Source organism: Pithys albifrons, chromosome 4 (assembly GCF_047495875.1).
Source record: "Pithys albifrons albifrons isolate INPA30051 chromosome 4, PitAlb_v1, whole genome shotgun sequence".
NCBI lineage: Eukaryota > Metazoa > Chordata > Aves > Passeriformes > Thamnophilidae > Pithys > Pithys albifrons.
Genome location: NC_092461.1, coordinates 31,329,627 through 31,351,645, shown reverse-complemented (window position 1 = coordinate 31,351,645; position 22,019 = coordinate 31,329,627). Strand labels below are relative to the sequence as shown.

Here is a 22,019-nt window from a genome sequence, read left to right as displayed (position 1 = left end):
CTCTTATGCCAAAAGTTGTCCCACCTCAGGTTTCCTCCCCTCCTGGAGGCCCCCCCCCGGCTCGTGATGGATTCCTGGACATCAGGCAACTCTTGATTTTGCTCATTAAAGAAATGCAGCTCAGAGTTACTGCAACTCCAAAGAAACAAGACTGGAGATGTCCCAGGTGGTGAACTCTGAACTCACCTGCCGGATTTACTCGGCTCTGGAGAACTGATTGAGTTTTATCCAGTGCAGTATCTCTATAGCATAAACCTGGCAAGAAGTCTCCATGTCCTGATCACCTCCAAATCTTTACATATTCCTGATCTGGCTTGATTTGGGCTCTTCTGTAAGAAGTTTCCCACAGGAGGTTTCATTGGAGGCTTGGACAAACACCACATACACCTTTCCTCATGACTGAATTACACAGACTGAATTGCTCAGATTAACACTTAAGTAATTTCCAGCCACTTCAGGCAGCAGATCTGATTTCTTTGTTCCTAGTCTCAGAATAAATAGCTTCCTTTTGTGGACTACATTTCATCCATTTCATTTATGATTTCTTGGGTTTGGAGATCATTGAAAGAAAGAAACACAGAGGGAGATGTTTTGATCAACACCAGAAGTGACAGGAGGAGCTGCCATGTCTTTCAGAAATCTGTTATGAAGTAACCACTGGCCCTCCATCCAATCCCTCTGAAGGTGTCTGTCCTTACACAGGAGATTTTGTTCATTTATTGTCACTTTAGGGTGCTCTCCTTACCCTTCACATCTTTTCTTTGAAATCACTACTGATCCTGTTATGTCCAAACCCTTTTCTCTATGAGTTTTTCCTTTTCAGCTTTGAGTAACCAAGGCTTCAGTAGGAATTAGAAACACCACCAGATTCAAAACATATCACAAACCAGTGTATTTTGACATGTGAGACCACAATCCCTGTGCCAGATGCTCCAGTTCCATCAAGTTAGTCCAATTTTTCTATTTACTACCCCAGTCCCTTAACACTTCCCAGGAACTAAAGCATGTTGCTTGTTTGACACTGCCAAAATATCCTCCAAAACAGCCTGCACACAAGCTGTTAAGATATGAAAGTGTTCCCACCTCTCTTGGAACTTCAAAATAAACGTGAAAAACCTGAAGATTCCTCTAAATGGATGAGAAAGGTCGGTTGCCTTGTAAAATCCATTTATCACCAGATTGGTTCTCAATTTCAGTCTTCCCATGAATCAGGCTGTGATTTTCTGCTTCACAGACAGCTCACTCTTGAGATTTCCTGGCTAACACCCTTGGTATCATCTTTCTAATTATGATAATGGCCAGACTACTGTAATTCTAAAATAGAAATAATTAAAGAATTTTTTAGTTTGATGAATGAACATAGGAACATTCATCACTTTTCTCAAGGGCAGACCCTCATATACTCCACTGATCTTTTCAGATCTCTGAGCTTGTATCTGTGTAATACAAATGGTCCTGCTCAATGAAAGAGCCTTTAAGTTACTTTCCTCTGTGCTTGGGATGTGGTGTTTTGACAGTGCTGGAATCCTCAAGAGTCAAGCACAGAAATCATGGTCTGTGGTCAGACTGGATGGTGCAAAATAAAGTGGGTATGTAGTTCAGTAACTACTTTTAATATCTCTAAAATGTGAAAATTGATTCTGATTTGGTGCTCTCCAAAACATGCAATAAATTATTAAGAAAATGTATTTTTAAAGTAATGCTTCCACTTCCATAAGATGTTTGGTGAAACCCAACCAGACAGAACTTCCAACCAAGCTGTCATGAACCATAAGCTCATAAAACACTTCAAAACACTTTTAAAAATCCCTCTCCTGTTGATTCCAGCTGCCTCTGAGGGACAATTAAAACCACCTTCACTTTTGAGTTCTTCAGTTCCAAGTTCAATATACCAACATGACGTGGCTAAACACACCATTTACTGTGAACCCACGAGATGTGAAGGATTCTCTACCTACAAGGAAATAATCAAACTTTCACTACTGACCATCACTTTTCTTATTTATGGTCTGAGCAGAATTCAGCAGCAGGGATTTCAGTTCTCCCTGTAATCACATACAGGAAATAAAATGCACTGCACTGTGAAAAGGCATCCACGATTTATTTAAACATTATAAACTGTCTTGAAATTCATATTTTTTATGAAGGAAGAAGGGAAGAATTAAAGAAATGAGCGAATGAAATAAAAGAATGAACGAAAGCAAACAGCTCTTTCTGGACTTTTTCCACAGTGAAGCTTGACAAATGCAAGTTTCTTGGAACATCATTGTTAGCAATAGTAGAGTTCATGTATAATCATTGATTTTCAGTTAGTTTCTACAGAGAAAGAAAAGCATTTGCTTGATATATTAAAACCTCTAGCACTTTGCAGTGCCTACAGTTCTAAATTTCTAAACCACATTTCTCTAATATAAATCTTCCCTCCTCATATGAGGACCATCAGGAGGAGTTGTCTATGCCTTGAGGTTGCAGGCAGTGAAGGAAGATGAGTCTCTCTTGCTTTATGCAGGAGAATTTACAGTAAGTTTCTCTTGGGAGATTTGTTCAGGAACTTCCCCCTCCAGAGGAACTTCTCTGAATGCAGGAACATCCCAACCCTGGCCTTGTCCAGGTCCAACCACCAGTTCATTTCCAACTCAGTCTATGAAGTTTCATTTCCAACTCAGTCTATGAAGTTTCGTGCTTGGATTTGTACCTGGGAGAATTTTGCTACAAAAAGCAAAAGGGCATCATCAAACTGATAAGTGTTTGGCCCCAGAATTTTGCTTCCTTGCGAAATTTAGAGACATAAATCAAATGAAGATTGAAAAAAAACTGCACAGGCAGCACCTACAAACACCTCCCTGTGATCATTTTCCAATCTTTCCCCACACACACCTTTGCAGAGTCCTGGTTCTCCTCATTACACTCTGCAGGCTGCGTTTCCCTGATTTGCTGATATTAATATATTCACCTTAAAACCACATCTCTGCCTACATTTGGTGTGTTGCCCAGCAGTAAAAAGAAAATATGTCATAAATTTCAGAGAACATTGAATGTGGTGGTGCTCAGTAAGATTATGTTTTTCAATTACGGGTGATATACTAACCTGCCTAACAGACAACTTCATTTCACAGAGATGTCCTAAATCTTAAAATCAATTTTAACAACACATTAAGAACACTCACTCTGCCCTTTGATATATTTCCTGGGGTTTGATTCCTCATGTCTCAAATACTTTTCCCTTCCCCAGTAATTTCATTACATGAAATCACAACAAAACTGTTCACTACAAGCCACTTTTCTCTGCTCTCTCTGACAACTTTCAGAGGTAACTTCTCACCCTTAGACCAAATTTCAATGTCACCAATTTTTAATTCTCCTCTTTCCCTTGCATTTAATGAAAATAGGGCAGGATTGTCAAATTTACATGAAAAATTATTTCAATATGCTTTCATTGTCCTGGAGATGCAATATTAACTATTATATGAATTAAATATGCTAAATTTAAATGGAATTTTGAAGTCCAGCTTCTACAAATTTGAATAAGAGCCAGTCATTTTTTTAATCAAAACCATGTTAAATATTCATTCATGCTTCACTGTGAGCACTTATAATAAAGGAAACCCTTCAGTGTAATCATCAATATGGCAAAATCCTTGAATAATCACGGAAAACATTTTATTGCATAAAATTAAGCCAAATTTTTAGCCAATATGTGCATGCAAGGACTATAGTGAAATGATGGCCAGTAGTAAAGAGTTCACATTAAAACAAAAGTTATTTGGAACATGCAGATAAAGCAAAGCCAGGTTGTGACTATGAACACTGTAAGACTGAAAGAAAAAAATTCTGGCTGATACTACAGTATTATTAAATTATTATTGAAGTATCTTCTTATCCATGACAGCAAAATATTGGACAAGATGAAAAAAGAAAATGTGTAGATGTTGCCTTATTAAATTTATTTAATTTATACATATATAATTTTATATATTTATTTGTAATTATTATATTTTTGTATTTTTATATACATGTGTGTATGTGTAATAGTTCTCTTGAAGCAGAAACATTAACAGGGTAAGAATAACTTGCACACACTGATCTCATTAGTGGTACTCAGATCACTACCCTGAAAAAAGCTGATTCCTACAAGACACTTAAAGGTCAATCCCTTCAAAATATCAAGGGAAAAACCACAGGGAAAACAAAAGTCACATTATATTGTAGATTATTTTAAACTCATAACATCTTTCTATGCCTGTAGGAGCTGAATAGGAAACACATTCTGGAACCAAAAGAGAATTTAATCTCCAAAACACAGGATGTCACATTGTCTAAATACATGTGCTGTATTGGTTGTGCAGACATTCCAACTGCTCCTTATTCCTCCCACCTACCAAGCCAATAATAACACTCTTTAATCACTTCTCCATCCCACACATTAATGAAGCCACGATCACCCTGCACTGCCCTGGCACAGAGTCTGGAGGGACAGAGGAGATTTCCTCACAATGACCACCTGCCTACAAAACTAGCAAAGGTTTAACTGCTGAATATTCAAAATCATGGTTAGCTAAAAGAAGTTGAAATTCCTCCATTGTCTTTCTTTCCCAATTTTTGCTTTTGTATTCAAGTAAAATCAAGCATTTAATCAAAAGGTCCTTTTCAATGATCTCTGCAGCGAGCTACAGGTTCTACATGGTCATGCTTTGTGTGCTATACCAAACAGATAACAGTAACAATTTGAGATTGAGAAAAATTAGACAAAAAGGTTAAGTAAACTTCTGCAAAACTGAAGGAAATATATAAGTTGTGGCAAACCAAATATTTGATATCCCATAGGATCCCCCTTTCCCTGCTTTATTTAATGCAGAAAATTAATATGTATGACACCATCAGTCAAGACATTGCTTTGAAAGATATTGCAGTTATGAAGCAGAAAATATCACAGAGTTTGGGCTGAAAACTAAAGTAACTGGGACTCTTTAACTGAATTAATCAACAGCCTGAGAAACAACCAGCTCCACAGGTGACCAGATTTTATTGTAAAGAAAATGTTCTTTTTTTTTCAACTAGCGCATCGAAGAACGTCACCATTCAGGCAGGAATGCCAGGTACAATCCTAGGATTCAAAAAGCCTCTTTCACTGAGGAAATAGTGGCATTTGGCATAGAAATAAAATGAAAAGAAGAAACCCAAGTATTTAGGGCAAGATGGAAAACACGATTTCCATCCTTAAGGCCATGCCCCATTTGGAAGTGCCAAAGGGAAGTTTTCAGACACAGAGCTCAGGTCACAAACCTGTCCATGGCTGGGGCCACTGCAGAGCCAAGGTCTGAGCTCCCTGGGCTCCCAACACTGACACAAACCACTGTCTTACTGCTGAGAATCCAGTGGGTGACACATCAAATGCTCCCCAATCCCTGAACCCTCTGAAGAACCGAGGGCAGAAAAGCAACATCTCAGAGACAACTGAAAATGGTTAAAGTTCGGCACTTACAACACACAACTTTAAACTGGTTTTAGTCTTCTTTTCTATAAAGAAAGTACTCAGAGGTTTTAAAGGAGGAGTTGAGGATGGTTCACATGCTTGAAAAAAAAAACCCAGACACTTAAGAGTTCACAAATGCTGCAGTTTGGGGTCCCTGGAGTTCTAGTGGTAACACAGACGACAGTGACGGATCGCTGTTCCTTCAAACTGGTCCTCTCTAGGTCATCAAAGCATTAAAATATGGAGCATAGACGTAAATTTGCTTTAAAAGCAAAAGCTTTGGAAACAATTTGCTGATGACCTGAGGACTTGCTCTGAAACTTGTAACTGATACAGAATTGTTGAGAACAAAACACTCCATGTTCCAAAGTCTCTTAACAACCCTCATTGAGAACCGCAGACAGAAGTCACATTATTACGACCTTTCAGAATTAAAAAAGTTCAATTTCTCACTGTTGGAACATCACTCTAAATGCAAAATTAATACTTCTTCCACACTACCTGGAGTAACAACTTTTTCTGTACCTAAAAAGTTAATAGTGCAAATGTCTAGATCATAGTAGGACATATAACACAAAGTACATTACTATTCCATATGAAAAAATGTAGAGAAATTACTTTAAAAACACACACTTGTCAGGTAAATAGAAAACTGAAGTATCAGCCACCTCTCATACAAGACAACTAGGACTGCAAATTACAGAGAAAAGTGCACAGTCAGGTTTCATATTTACTATGACTGAACAGCAGTACTTAAAATAAAATAGATACCGATTCTACATTTAACTTCAGCTAAGTGAAGTATCTAAAGGAAAATAAAATTCCTGTGAGATTCTCCTCTATCATAGATGGTCAGTAAATGAAAACATTGTCATTCTCATGGTGCTAAAAATTACAAGCCAGTACATCCCCTGCAAAGATCAGCAGTCGATTTTGACACTACTCACCCCACTGGAGAGGAGCCAATTGCAGATGCTCCAGGACCAGTTGATTAAGAACTCCTTCCACACTCGCTTCCCCTTCACGTTTCAAGGAAGGGTAAATTGGAATTAAGGAAAATTTTGTTTCACAGAGAAAAAGGGCATGCAAAATGTACAACTTTTACTGAGGCAAATCAAAACTGCCAAGCTAGAGATTCATAAAAGGTTAATGCTGCATATGGTTTATTAACCCATAATTTGATCAACAGTAAAAATTACAGCAGTTAATATCTTCAGAAAGCAGGAATTTAATTCCACTGAGGAATGTTAAAGGAAAGGTAAAAACACACCTGAACCATAATAAAACATAAGGGTAAAAAACTGTGGAAGCTGTAAAAATGCAAACCCTCTAAGCATGTGGCACAGGATGAGAATTCAAGATGATAAATTAGGAAAATCTGCAAACAAAAAGGTTAAAATTGAATCATAGAATCATAGAATGGGTTGGGTTGGAAAAGACCTCCACGACCCTTGGTCCAACTCCAGTCCCTTTACCAGATCATGGCACTCAGTGCCACGGCCAATCTCAGTTTAAAAACCTCCAGGGATGGGGAATCCACCCCCTCTCTGGGCAGCCCATTCCAATGCCTGAGCACACTCTCTGTAAAGAATTTTTTTCTGATATCCAACTTAAATTTCCCCTGGCAGAGCTTGAGCCCTTGCCCCCTTGTCCTATTGCTGAGTGCCTGAATATGGCAATACAAAACAGAGCAAATGTCTGCCAGGGTGGCATTTAATGCTGGCTTGGTGCCAGTTGTGAGGAGGTGCAGGAGCATGGACAGGGCAGTGAGAGGGGCACTGCTGAGGGCACACACAGCTCCACCACACAGGCACAGCCTGCAGCTCCCCCTTCCACCCTGTAGGAGCCCAGAAACAAGATCAGACAGAAAGACGAAAGAGTTAGGAAGTTGTTCTTCCTCTAAGGGCAGCGAAACACTGAAATAAACTGGTGGGAACGCAGGAATCTCTTTCTAAAGGCCTTCAAAACAGGTCCCACAAATGTGAACACAAAAGCACAGGCAATATCCGATATAACACAAAGACAGGATTATCCATTCAAACTAATTAATAATAATTTCATGGGATGCATCAATCACAATAACATGAATTTTTAACATAAAGAGCACTGGATTTCTTGGTTCTCATTCCCTGAGTTCAGAAAGGCACTGAATTCAAAGGGCTCTGAGGCACATGGAGGTGTCAGCACCATCTCCTGTTCAGCCAAGGCTGCACTCAGTGGCTTTGGTGTGATGTTGTACCATGAGAAGGCCCTGGCTCAGTGAAGGTGCGAGGCAGGAGTGGAGCTGGGGCAAGGATGGCTCCTTCAGAGAGCCACATGTGTGCTCACACCAGAACTGCGCTGACATTGGCAAAGCTTGGAGCATCTTTACAGCTCAGCTCGTGACAGCACAAAGTGGGAGCACCACACAGAAACAAGACTCAAGGCAGAGGGAGACTTGAGAACACCCCTTGGACGCTTGAAAACATCCCCTGGACACTTGAAAACACCCCCTTTCCAACTTCACAGCCTTCAAATGAACCAACCATAGGTAGTGTCCCACTGTAATTAAGGGATGAGCTCCCAGCAAAGTTCATCAAGATTTACACCAACAACTCCAAAAGTACTGGAACCATGTTCCTCAAAAACACAGCAAAAAATTAAATATCTGAGCTTTTACCAACAGCTTCTAAATGTGACCAGCCCTTTTCCTGCAAAACTCTGGAAAGAGAGGCACATCACCTGACTGTTAAAGGATGTACTCGTCTGTGTCATTTAAAGAAGATTCACTACAGATAACTGATTTCTACCACAGGACATAATTCTGCAAGTTCTATGTGAGATTTAAAAGAAAAGTCTGGAAACCTCAGGACAAAAACAGATCTATCAATTAGTGATTGAGACTCAAGAGCTCAAGGAGATGACAGAAGAGGAAAATCAATACAATGGACAGAATTCTTGCCATTATTTTTTAAAATATTCTCATTATACCCTGAAAAACGGCATAAATAGCACTTTTTCCCCCTAAAAAGACCACAAATAAAGAATTCACAAACCCTTAAGAGTCTAAAAAGCTGTAAACATCATTAAAGAAAAGCACCTATTTGGAAGACTGAAGGCAGCAGAATATCACCTAATAAGAACATTGCTGCCAAAAAATAAGACTCAGAACACCAACACAATGGAGTAATTTCCATAAAACAAACTAGAGGAGAGAGAATACATAATTTGGACACTTCACAGAAACAGCAGATAAACAATCCTGTTATCACATCTTTAACATAAGGAGAATAAGTTAGAGAAAACACTAATAAAAAGACAGTATTTAAAAGATGCTTTAAAACAGTGGCTGCCATTAACTGTAACATTAAACGAACTGCACTGTAATTTATCTACACCTGGCTCAGAGTGGTGCCTGAAATATGGAAACTTCTACTCCTTAAAGCTCCATGGAAAGCTCAGTGTCTAAGACACCATTACAGAATTACTATAAAGTAGGTGATTCTTCGTCCTTTATCACTGGCAGGTGCTGTCAGACCAGATCCAGGTGTTCACACATAGAACATTCACTCTGGAAGGCAAAAACCACAGGAGGTGAGGCCACATCTGGAGTGCTCTGTCCGGTGCTGAGTTCCTGGGGACCAGAGAGACATGGAGCTCCTGGAGCAGGTCCAGTGAGGGCTACAGGGATGAGGAAGGGACTGGAGCATCTCTCTTAGGAGGAAAGGCTGAGGGAGCTGAGCCTGGAGAAGAGACACTGAGGGGACTCCCCCACGTCTGTCAGTGTCTGCAGGGAGGGGACAGAGCATGGATCAGGCTCTGCGCGGGGGTGCCCAGCAATGGGACAAGAGGAATGGGCAGAAACTGATGCCCAAAAAGTTCTACCTGAACATGAGGAAGAACTTTCCTGTGCAGTGACCCAATCCTGGAACAGATCTCCCAGAGAGGGTGTGGAGTCTCCTCACTGAGGATATTCCAGAGCTGTCTGTGCACAATCCTCTGCCGTGTGCTCTGGGATGGCCCTGGATGAGCAGGAGGAGGTTGGACCAGATGACCCAATGTGGGCCCTTCCAACCTGCCCCATCCTGTGGCTCTGTCTCCCTGTAAGGCAAGGCTGGTTAAACCACAAACATCTTCAGGAAATAAATTGCATTTGTCTAATGAGATCATTCAATGAAGCAGCACGAGGGAGTTTGGTGGCAAAGGAGGAAAAGGCAAGGTTCAGATGCAGCCAAAGTGGACTTGCTGAAACAAAGGAATTAGGTGTTCACATGGACCTACAGGGGGGATCTGGATCATGGAATTCCATATCATTGGTCTTTGTTTCCTGACTGTATTATCAGACAATTACATAAAATTGCTCGTTATTTGACAAACACAAAACTGAACATTGTTACAAACTCATTACCACGGAGACAAAAAGCAACCAAAACATGCAGTAAGAGAATGTCAAAGCAACAAAAGCTGAACTCAAGAGTCTGTGTATTTCCTAAGATAACCCTTCAGAAGTCAATGAAAATAAAGCAGCTGCAACAGGGGTCGCCAATATACCCTTTCATTCTTAGCTCAAAGTCAAAGCTGATAAGACACAACTGTAAAAACCAGGATTTAAAATTCATTGAAAAAGACTGCACAGATAAACAGAAGCACAGGCTGCCAAGGTGAAGTTTGACCTTGCAGAATCCATCTCCTTAACCAAACCTCCACACATTTAGCTGAGAGCTCTCTGTGATCACAAGCTGCTCTCCTGTAGGAGTCAGAGTGTTCACCCATTTCCTACAGCCCAATCTTCGCTGTTAACAACACACACACCAGCCAGGACTGAACCAGTGCACTTCCAATTTCCAGTGCAACTGTTCACTCTGAACAATCTGAGACATTTTCACTGCACAACCAAACAGGCCCCATAGCCAGTGAACACACAATCCCCACATGCTGCTTAAAACAAAATAAAACAAAAACAAACCCCCAATTTTTCACAGTTGACACCCTTATTTCATGTTTCTGTAGCAACAGATTGAACGTGATATAAAGTGTTTCATGCCAGAAACCAAAATGACAGTCAAATGAACCAGTTATTTCCCCTGGGAAAACTTTGGTCTTTTCTACTCTCTGGATTGCCTGATGAGTAGCTGGGTACCCACATTTAGAACACAGCATGGGATCCAAAACCTACTGCTTAAAAAGAAAATGGATTTTGAAAAAAGTGTTTATATCTGGAAGATACTCATGGTGTTTTCTCTCTACAGCATTCCACATCTTGCATCTCAAAAGGGTTATTTTCTATACATATGTCCTTTGGAAATAGATCCAGGTGGAAGAATGCACATAATGATAAAAAAATTAGCAAGTCTTCACAACTAAGAATTACACTAATGAAAAGTAAATTTACATGATTAATGACCACATTTCACTTACAGCAGTGGCCCTAATCATATTTTAAGCTTTCTGCTTGATTATTATTGTAGCACTTTATTATTAAAACTAACTGTATGCACTTATTTAGTGCATATTAAACAAGTTACTTTTTGGCAAACAACTATTGCTGCTAAAAAGCTGCATGGAAATGTAAGGAAAACTTTTCTGATGGACGAAAGTTTCACAGTGTGTAATATTCTCATAACCAAAGATACATAACTGATCAAGATGAAGTCATCAAAAGCAGAATAGACAGAGAAAAGTGAATTTCAAAAACAGTTATCAGTGATTTGCTGCCAAGCAAATGAGATGACTCAAGGTTCTGTCTGAGAGATACTAATTTCAACATCCTGATTAGCTACTTAGATGATGCAAAACAAAAACATTCATAAATTTTATGTATTTAGAAAAGGTGTCAATGTTTAAAAACCTAATAAATGAGTGGACCTTATGAAGAACACTCAGATGAAACTCAATGAAGAAAAGTTCCAAGTTTCACCCTGGAAACAATCATCAATAAATGAAAGTTGGGAATTCACTCAGTTAAACAAAAAAAATAAAACAATCAGGAATGAGACACTTGCAAAAGAATTACAGAAGAGTTCTCAGAGGAAGCACTTCTGAAACCCAGAGGGTACAGCTCTTATCCTGGGAGAAGCCTCACCTGCAGTTTTCCTTCCAGCTTTGGATCCCACAATGGAGAAAAATGGAGCTGCACTGCACAACAACATCAGCAACATGACTGAGAGAAAATGGGCTTTGAAAGAAATTTCAGGCAATTTGGTTTAAATATAGAAACGAGAAAACTGAGGAAGGGGCACACAGTGCAATTTAAAAAAAGGTAAGGAAACATTGCAAATAGGGCAGGCTTCTTATACATCACAGATATTGAGGCTGAAGCAAGGAAAAATTAGAAAAGTTAAAAATGGAACATGATATTCAAGGTGGCACTGGAAGTCTCATTTTTTTAAAAGGCTCAGGTTTAGAATATTTTCAGGAAAATGGCCCCAAAATGTTATAGTGTCATTTCCCTGAAACAGCAGTTCCCTCACAGTCCATTAGAAAATTTCTCTGGCTGCAATCAAAGCTGGGGAGAGCAGGAGAAGGGAAGGAAAAGGAGTTTGGTTTCCACAGTCATTCTCTGCCCCAGCCCTTTGTCTGGCTGCACAAATCACAGACTTTTACACTGAAAGGCAGTGCCAGAGTCACTGCCCAACCCTGTACTCACGGCATGGAAATCCTGACACTGCATCACCTTCTTTAAGATTTTGTCCAGAATTTTTTAACATCTTCAAAGACAGCAATTTTACAGCACTTTTGGACTTCTTTGAGCACCCTCAGTGTGGGAAGTAATTTTCCCAGAACCCAGGTGGAATTCAGCAGGCTGCAGTTTGCCACAGTCACCTCAGGACAGGCCTTGTTCCAAGAGTCAGATGAACTTTGTTGGCTGCTCTAACTCCCAGGCTTTGAGGTTCCTCCTGGAGGACCATCAGCTCTCGTGGGACCAAGGGCAGCTCCTGTGCAGTTCTGCCTTCCAGTTCTCCAGAGTGTCTGGACTTTGTCCTGCATTATCCTTTACTTGCCCTCCTCACTTCCCTCGGGGTATTGAACTCCACCATCTCAGGACAACTCCACTGGCACTCACCTTCACCTCTCCAAGTGGATCTTCTTTATTTTCAAGTAGCAAGTCCCACACAGCCCATACCAAATCAAGCCACCCAGTGCCTGTACACAAAAAATGTCCCAAAGGACTCCAGGAATAATCCAACCCACAACTGGAAGCTGGAAGACTTCTTAAGTTCATCCACAAGGGCTCATCCAGCTTGTCTCCTTGTTTGGGTGCTCTGTAACAACTGCACACCACCTCACTCTGTTGGACAACTCTGTCCTTGATCCGAAAGGTTTCAACTGGCCCATCCCTCCTTTTCTGACAATTTCCTGTGCACTGATTTCCCCTCCACATGCTTTGGCAAGTTCAGGTCTAGGCACCCAAGGGCTCTCGATCACACCTCAGGGCAGACTCAGTGATTTTAACTCATCTGACCCCATCACTTTCCCCTTCTTGCCCTGCTCTACAAACTCTGAGGTCCACCTTGCAAAGTACCAAGTTCCTTGCAGTTGATTAAGCAGCAGCAAGGCTGATGACAAACTAAGACATAAAACTGAAGCACAGGAAATTTCTTGATGTTTCTCCTGGCAAAACCTTTCTGTGCTCCCTACAAAGAATCCATTCCACCATCTGAACATGGATAAATCTTTGTTTACTCCCCTAAAAATGAGGATCACCTGCATGCGACCTAATTCTCTGAAACAATTCTGAATATATTTCAGTTTCTGAAGTCAAAATGTAGATTGCAGTAATCAAAGAAATCCTCTGGTGGGTCTAACACAGACCATGTGAAGACCACAAAGAGAAGTTTAACACTCCCATCATCTCCACATGAAGAACATGATGAAAATCTTAGAGAACTCAACAAGGGAGACAGCACTACAGAAACTTCAAAGGACACTTAGGAGAGGTGTCTTGACCCATGAGCTGGAATGCACAGCAATCCCTGAAGACAAAAAAATTTGCTAAAGAATATTCAGAAAATAAGAGGAAAAACGTGATTTGAAAATATTAGCCACCTTAACAGCACACATGCTCTGTTCACTCAAATTCTGTGTTAAAGTAAACCACAGCTGGTAAGATGATACCAGATGCCACCCCATAATGCTAAAAACCAAGACAGCATATTCTTAATTTAAGTGATCTCAATATTACTATAAGCTCAAAGATTTACTAAATTACATTATTCCAGATTTTTTCTACATAGAAACAGCGTGGCAGTAAGGGTTCTCATGAAAAAGTCTATTTTCCTAATAATCTTCATTCTATAAAAATGTGCAAAGGTTGAATTGAATAATATGCTGTGTTGTCTTTACCTTCTGCCTTCAGCCCTCCAAAAGGACATGAAAATCCATCAAGTTTTACGATACTTTCATAAATGACGAACTGAAAATCTCATCACTTGAAACCCTGAACATTTCAATGGATAAAGCCATGGAAAATGGATTTTCCATACTGGAAAATTCCTCTGGTGCTGAAACCCTCTTCCTTTGTGAGCTATTTTTGGCCCACACAGGAATTCCTTATGACTTAACTTCTCACTGCAGTCAATGCAATCCACGCACTTCAAACTGCAAACCTTTGTTTGTGTGATGGTTTCATGTGGTATCAACCAATACAGTAAGAATTTAAGGAATTGCAAGCTAAAAAATACAGGCTTTTAAACAACATAAGACTATTTAAAACTGTCTGAACTGTGTTCTCTCAAATATACATCCATTTGGTCATGCACATGGCAGAGAAAAGTCAGCTGGGCAGGGCAAAGTGCTTCAAAGACAAGGGATAAAAAAGAGATCACTTGGTCTTACCACTCAAAAGACTTTTGCAAAAATGCCTTTTCTAGTAGGAAATACAAGCAGCTCTATCCCTTTGTATCCCTTTGTGGTTTTGCAGATACTTTTCCTCTCTTGGCTGCACTTTGGCAGCCTCCTGAAGGCAAACAAGGCTTAAGCAGCTGAACTATCCATCCCTCTCTGCTCCTGCCTCCATCCATCAGCAGGTCTGAAATAAACTCTGCTGGCCAGGGCCAAATGACTCTGGTGGGAGAAAAATGCCTCAGAAACCAAGTTGCTAAAATTTAGTACAAATGAGGGAAGACTTTTTTCTATTTACTGGTTCACATCTAAATACTGCTGTAAGAAATAAAAGGATGAAGCCGGGGGGAGGTTCAGGTTGGAAATGAGGAGGAATTTGTTCACTGCAAGTTGGTCAAGCACTGAACAGGCAGCCCAGGAGGTGGTGGAGCCACCAGCCCTGGAGGTGTTCAAGAAATTACTCAACGTGGCACTCGATGCTCTGGTTTAGTTGACATGGTGGTGTTTGGTCAAAATTTGGACTTGATGATCCTGGAGATCTTTTCCAACATTAAAAATTCCATGATTCTGTGAAAAAGACTGACTCTAGTCAGGACAAGAGACCTGAAAAGAATGTACACTTTTCTTCAAGGATTTTTAAGCACATGTGATTTTTTTTTTTGCCTCTCATTAATTAGAATAGTTTCAGTTCCCGGAACAGAGAGAACAATCATAACAAGTATCAAAACCACAGAAATTAATGCTTGCACTGTATTTAACCCACAGAATCCATGCATTGGTTTTCTGAGGTACTGACCTATGTGTCAGCCACAATAGCTTTGGGATCAAAACTGGGGTTAAATACATAACACAGGATGGATGTAAACAGTGTTGCCCAGCAACAGAAATGAGTGAGGATGTATTTTTACACCTTGACAAAATGATTAGAACTATGCACTCAATTCCAGGGTAAGAATTCATCTGTGTTATCACAGAATATTTATATCTTTCCATAACACAGACATTTTCTAAGTGAATTTTTGTTAAATATTGACATTTTTGCCTAAACAGAACTCTCTGAAATGTTTCTCAGGGAATCTGGACCGAACCACGCACCAGAAATCTCATTTACATCTCAAGACTTGCCCTTGACAAATCCCATGCAGGTAATTGAATAATCACAGGATGGTTAAGGTTGGGAGGGACCACTGGAGGTCATCTGGTCCAAGCAGGGTCCCCAGAGCATTTTCATCAGACAGCCCTTGGATATCTCCAGGGAAGGAGAATCCACAGCCTCTCTGGGTAACCTGCCCCAGTGCTCAGCCACCCTTACAGCAAAGCTCTTCCTCATAATAATTAGCAATGAAACATTAGTTCAGATCTCCAGATAAAAGCACAATTAAAGGTACAAACAGATGAAGCACAATGTGATTGCCACTCTTCTCTCATCTTCTGCCACCCACTATCATGTGAATTTGAGGATGATCTGAGTGAAAAATACAAATCCCTGGAAGGTGCTGAGTACCATCACATGGCTTGGGGGGCTGTTGGCTGCACAGAATGTTCCCCAGAAGAAAATCATGAGAAAGTGTATTTTTGACAAGCCAAGCACAAGATTTTTTTATAGAAATCATGAAATTTATGGCAACACTATTGGTTTATTTTAACTCTAACTGAATGCAATTTCTTATTAATAATCATAAGGCAATGTTTTACTGCATTTAGAGTTATTATGGGGATTTTATGTTTAGAATGACTAAGTCATCACACAAGTCCTGCCCAAGCCTTAAAAGGCTACACAAGGTTAGATATATCACTAAATCCATAAAGAGGACCTGGAAATAAATTCTAATATGTTATAATTTACTCAAATTTAATTAAATATATGCAGACTCTCCAAATCCAGCTTCATGTATTTCTTCATGATTCAGTTACTCGGTGTGGGGGAGAACAGAAAAATGTGACCCTATAAATCTACTACTCATCAATCCTAACTATACTTTCTCCGTGCCCTAAAAGTTGGGAAAAACACACAGTATTTATGACAGGCTCAATGACTCAGAAAAAGCCATTAGAGGATGACCCAAGCATTGCCTAAATAATATACAGCACAATTAACCTTAAACAGTCTATAATTATGACTGTTCTAATTACTTTTCTTTTCAGCAACACTGCTAGGAAGTGAGTTGAATTATAAAATAAAATGTGTCATAGGGCATCTATTTATATATTTTTAAAGCAAGTATTCATGAAAGGATATAATTTTCCAGCAAATATCCAGCTTGCTGTTAATCTCCAGCCCTTTTGCTTGCTGCCTTTCCTCTTCCAGCTGCTTCGCATTTGCCAGCGGTGTCCCGTCGGTGGGGGACTCTGGGAAGCTCTCAAAGCTGAACTTGTCCACTTGGATCGCCATCCTGGGGCAAAGGAAAAAAAGCAAAGAACAACACCATTTTCACCCAGTTCTACAGGCATTATTTCGGCAGAAACTGCAGAGCACTGTGAAACCAATGTCCTAAATTTTCCTTATAAAACTTAGGAAGGAAAGACAAAATAATCACAGGACGAGGGCCTGAATGTGGCCCTTGACTTCTTTTTAAAATAATATTTTCACCTTGCTTAGTGTACCTTCATGAATTACAGACAGTATTAATTTCAATATCACAGTATAATTCACTGGTAGCAAATGGTTAAATAATTGCTTTATTAAATGTACGGTAAGGCATAAAAGCTAATTAAATTAAATACAGTACACCATAATGCATACTAAATACTTATATGTTAAATTAGGATCACTAATCTAATATAAAAGGGAATTTAGACCAGCTCACATCACATGAAATGTAGTTATAGCAGACCTAATATACTGTGCTGCCAAAACAGCTTTAATTTCCTGAATTGTCTGAAATAGAAAAATAATTAGGGAAGAATTAAAATATATTGCTCTTGAGATGACTTTGCACTTAAGAAAAAGAGAAGACCAAGCAACAGCTTCAAAAACCATTCATGATAAAATGCAACTACAAAGTAAGAGGGGTCTGAGAAGGGCATTCCACAAAAACACAGGATTACTATTATTCTTTTAGCTATTCCTACTCATAAAGAGGGAAACGTTCTCTAAGTGTTGCCAAAAGGAAAACACCAGTAACAAAGGTCAACAAAAAAGAGCTTTGAAATCCACCCAGACCAGATTTTCTATAATTAACATTAATTTAAGAGAATCGTGACCCTAAAAGAAACTGGGTGAGGACACATGGCAATTACAAGCACCAGGAATAATCAGAGCTTGTGAAGTTTACTGAGGGAACATGAATTCAAACAGGCCTGTCAAGACTGAGCAAAAACTGAACCCTGAGGAGAAGCTTCTCATGTTCCAAGACCACCTTCACCATTCTAGTGGAATGTGTTGGGGGATTTGGGACTAGATGCCCTTTCAGGTAATTTCAACCCAAACTATTCTATGATTCTATGACTAAAATGTGTAAATACAGAACGAAGGCAAAGGTGTCCAGGTTACCTGTTGTGCACACTGGATCTTTGCTGATCTTTCCATCCAAAAGGCACAGGAATTCATCTATTCCTCTCTAAGGGAGGGCTCTGTTTTGCCTTTTTTTTTTCTACAGTAAAAGATCATTAGAAGTTCTTCATTTGTATGCAAAGTCCATCAGGTGCTGGGCATATTAAAAAGCTAACCATGAGGTGCAAAAGTGGATCACAGTAACTGCCACAAACAAGCCAGAAATAAAGAATGTAACCCGAGGAGTGGATTCTGGAAGGGATATCAGGCCTGATCTACCATCAGCAAATCTGCAGATGATGCCAAGCTGGGGCGAATGTCACCCTGCTGGAAGGCAGGAGAGCTCTGCAGAGGGACCTGGACAGGCTGGAGAGATGGGCTGATTCCAATGGGATGGGATTCAACAAGACCAAGTGGCAGGTCCTGCACTTTGGCCACCCCAACCCCCTGCAGCGCTCCAGGCTGGGCACAGAGTGGCTGGAGAGCAGCCAGGAGGAAAGGGACCTGGGGGTGCTGCTGGGCAGCAACTGGACATGAGCAGTGTGTGCCCAGGTGGCCAAGAAGGCCAGTGGCATCCTGGCCTGGATCAGGAACAGCGTGGTCAACAGGACCAGGGCAGTGATTGTTCCCCTCCACCTGCACTGGTGAGGTCACACCTCAAGTTCTGTGTCCAGTTCTGGGCCCCTCACTGAGGGGCTGGAGCAGGTCCAGAGAAGGGCAATGAGGTTGGTGAAGGGTCTGGAGAACAAGTCCTGTGAGGAGCACCTGAGGGAGCTGGGGTTGTTCAGCCTGGGAAAGATGAGGCTTGGGGAGACCCCATCACTCTCTCCAACTCCCAGACAGGAGGGTGCAGCCAAGGTGGGGGTCAGGCTCTTCTCCCAGACAACCAGCAGTAGGAGAAGAGGGCACAGTCTTAAGCTGTGGCAGGGCAGGTTTAGGTTGGACATGGGGAAGTTGTTTACAAAAAGAGTGATTGGCCATTGGAAGGAGCTGCCCAGGGAGGTGGTGGAGTCGCCATCCTTGGAGGTATTTAAGAAGAGACTGGAGGTGGCACTGAGTGCCATGGGCTGGTTGACAAGGTGGTGTTGGGTCAAAGCTTCGACTTGATGATCCCAGAGGTCTTTTCCAACCTGTTGATTCCACGACTAACAACATCAGTGCTATTGAAGTATGATTTGGTTCAGCAAGTGCAGGCTGAGAACATGGCCAATGCACGTGGATGGCAGAACTGGGGTCCTCCAGAAACACTTTTGTCTTTGTTTCTGAGATCACTCCATCCCTCTGTGGTACATGGGCAGGTGCAAACCCAGCACTTGAGTTCTATTATACACACAGTACTGCTCAAATTCTCACAGAAATACTGACAGTTCCTACAGTCATATTTGAACAAATTGTCTTAGTTTCTGGAGAGTCAAAAGTATTTAGAATCCATTTCCCAGGGGACCTGGAGAACAGCTCCCATCTAATTATTGTGTCACACTTTTCTAAGTGATTGATATTTTAGAAAGATATTCCTGTCTAAAAATATTTAATATGTAACTGCAGGCATTCAAATTGCATTCCTCTGTTAAAGGATCATTGTTGACAATATGGTAATTTTTTTCTGGAAATTAAATATGAATGTAAGCACTTTTTACCCCAACAGCCTACAATAAATCCACATCAGCTTCAGGAATACAGCATAGATTGCTCTGAACAATGGTTGATTGGGCACCTTTGAAACAACTTTTATTAAGCTCCAAGTTATGGAAAACTTTAGTAAACAAGGCTTCTTGTACTCAGAACCTCTCCTAAGTTTTCAAGTCCTCTAACCATGCTTTTATTTATACTGTGTAAACTGTATTTAGCACAGTGACACCTCATGCCACATGAGAAGCTACAAAAACACCCCCAACAACACACTTGCCAGCTAGAAAATGAAAAGACTGAGTAAAAGACAACTAGAGAGAGAAAAATATCACACAAAACAGTACTATGAACACAGCTGTAGGTAGAATATATTAGAGCAGCAAACAGAGATAAAATATGTTTCAAGACTATAGAACCACTCAAAGAAAAGCACAACAAAATTAAATCCCAGCTCTTTTTCTTAAATATATTTGCCTTTTATTATCATCATTCTGCTTCTTCGTGGGCTAAAAATATTTCTATCAAGTTTTATGTCTGCATTTTTTATCAGTAATGCCACTTCGGTGTTTATTCCTCAGCCTGTAGAACGTGTAGTAAATTGGAAGGCTTTGCACAAAAATTGAAACAAAAAATAAATACCATAACCTAAATCAGTCACTCATCCTTACAAATGTACCCCTTCTCAAGCACAGCTCTCTCACTTTGCTTTTAACTCCTATTTCTCCCATCTCTGAGGATCCCTTTCCCCAGAGAGGTGTTAACAGATGGAGAAATAATTTCCCAAACCAGCTGACTGAAGGAGCAAATGGGTAAGCTGGACATTGGGTTATAATCCCCAACTAAAAAAACTTCTTAAAAACTTTTAAGTGGTCTGTAGAGACCACATGGACTTCATCCTAAAAGAAGCAGAAGGCAGGGAAAGGCAACCTCTTGGACATTGCCCAGTTTTGTCCCTGGGTTGTGCATCAGGAAAATGAGACTAAAATGTATTTTAACCAGAAAAATCGTCCTCTGCTTTTGTCTTCTGCAGTTACTTTACAACCAGTTTCTTTTAAAGAGTTCTCTGCACTTCTTTTTTCTCAAAATTTGTCCTTGCTTGTTGTGATATACAAGGATCTATGGAATCTATACAGAAAGAGGTAAAAATAGAGAATTGTGTTCGAAGGAGGCGTTCAGTTCATTGCACACAGCCAGGGTAACGATGGCTCACCTTGTGCAAGGGCACCTGCACCTTGTCCTTCACAGGAATTACATACAAGAAAAGCACAAAAGATCTTAGAAGTTTAAACATGTACTCGCTCCAGGAAAAGAGACTCAAATTTCATTGTAACTTCTTTTCCTCATGGGGAGCTGTCCAAATTTCCTTCTAGATGACCTTTCAATAAATCATGAGATATTTGTATAAAAACACTGCATTATGCAAAAAAATATTAAACATCCAATCCTGCAAATGCAAACCAGTTTTTCTTTCTCTCTGGCCAACCTTGCCTGTGCAGGAGGAGGGATAAAGGAACAATAGTTGTCATGAATAATGAAACACTCGTGGTTTGGAACTCCTGGGTTGTGTCAGGAAAGGAGCCCAGGCCGCTGTGACAGCGGCTCAGACACAGAGCAGCATCACAGGATGCAAATTATTCAAATACTAATGAAGGGAATGAGGAGGAAAAGGTCACCTCCTGGGCAGTGCTGCTGATGTGTCTGCACCGGGTCAGCCCACTCATCTGCCAGGAAGACTTACAGGGAAAACATGACAACGCTTGGGATGGTGCAGCCAATGCCTCAGTGACAGTGTTTGAAGTCCTATCACAGCTGCAGTGCAGAATCACTAAAGGCACCAGACAGCACATTTCACTTCTCCTGAAAGGAGTTTCAACTTTACTGGAAATCTTCCTCTGTCCTGACAACAAAATGCTCAGAAAGCAGAAAGGCTTTTGCATGGAGGAAAATAACTTCCTGCCAGTGGCATCACAACTGCTGAGCCAGAGCCTTGCACGGGACCTTTCCTAAAGCAGTGCCAGCCCAAGCCCAGCCCCGCTGACACCGACACAGAGGTGGCAACTGGCAGACAAAATTAATAAGTGGAAAATTCAGTCAGGGAGTGTTGCTGGGAGTGCCATAAACTCCTGCCCGTGTTCCTGGCAGGACAGCAGGCAGGTCCCAGGCACAGCCTCCAGTGACGTGTCTCAGCTCTTTCCATGGCCTCATCTCTTAGGAGAGGATGACTCTATAAAGTGAAATTAATTATGTGATACTCTCCAAATTAAACAAGGTTAAAAGCAGGCATGGTATTAAAAGAAAAGCAACATAACAAGATTTCATCTTCCTTTAAGTGAATAAAATACTGCTCCTTAGCTTGGAGGAATAAAATATAGATATATTCCTTATTCAATTATCCTTAGGAACAATATAACAGGAACTCAAAAACTCTTCCTCATGGCTATTTAAACACTATCATCCATGGGTGAGTTTGCAAGCTGCTTCCATAATGAAGCTGACAGGAGGCAGTTGGAGGCTTTATTCAATATAATTTTTCCTGTTCTTTCTTTCTTATATGAAGTAGACAGAAGGGACACTGAGCCAGACTATGTTACTTCTACTTGTGTA

General features: G+C 40.6%; 1 protein-coding gene across 7 annotated transcripts in view; it reads right to left on the bottom strand.

The window, feature by feature from the left end:
• TRAPPC9 (trafficking protein particle complex subunit 9) overlaps positions 1-22,019 on the bottom strand; it is a 464,855-nt gene that overhangs the window by 242,427 nt on the left and 200,409 nt on the right. For all 7 annotated transcript variants that reach the window (XM_071553785.1, XM_071553786.1, XM_071553784.1 and 4 more), the window contains 2 exons: positions 16,533-16,686; positions 6,421-6,511 (listed from right to left, as the gene is read on the bottom strand). In XM_071553785.1, coding sequence (XP_071409886.1) covers positions 6,421-6,511; positions 16,533-16,686 — 245 coding nt within the window. The remainder of the gene's footprint in view (positions 1-6,420; positions 6,512-16,532; positions 16,687-22,019) is intronic.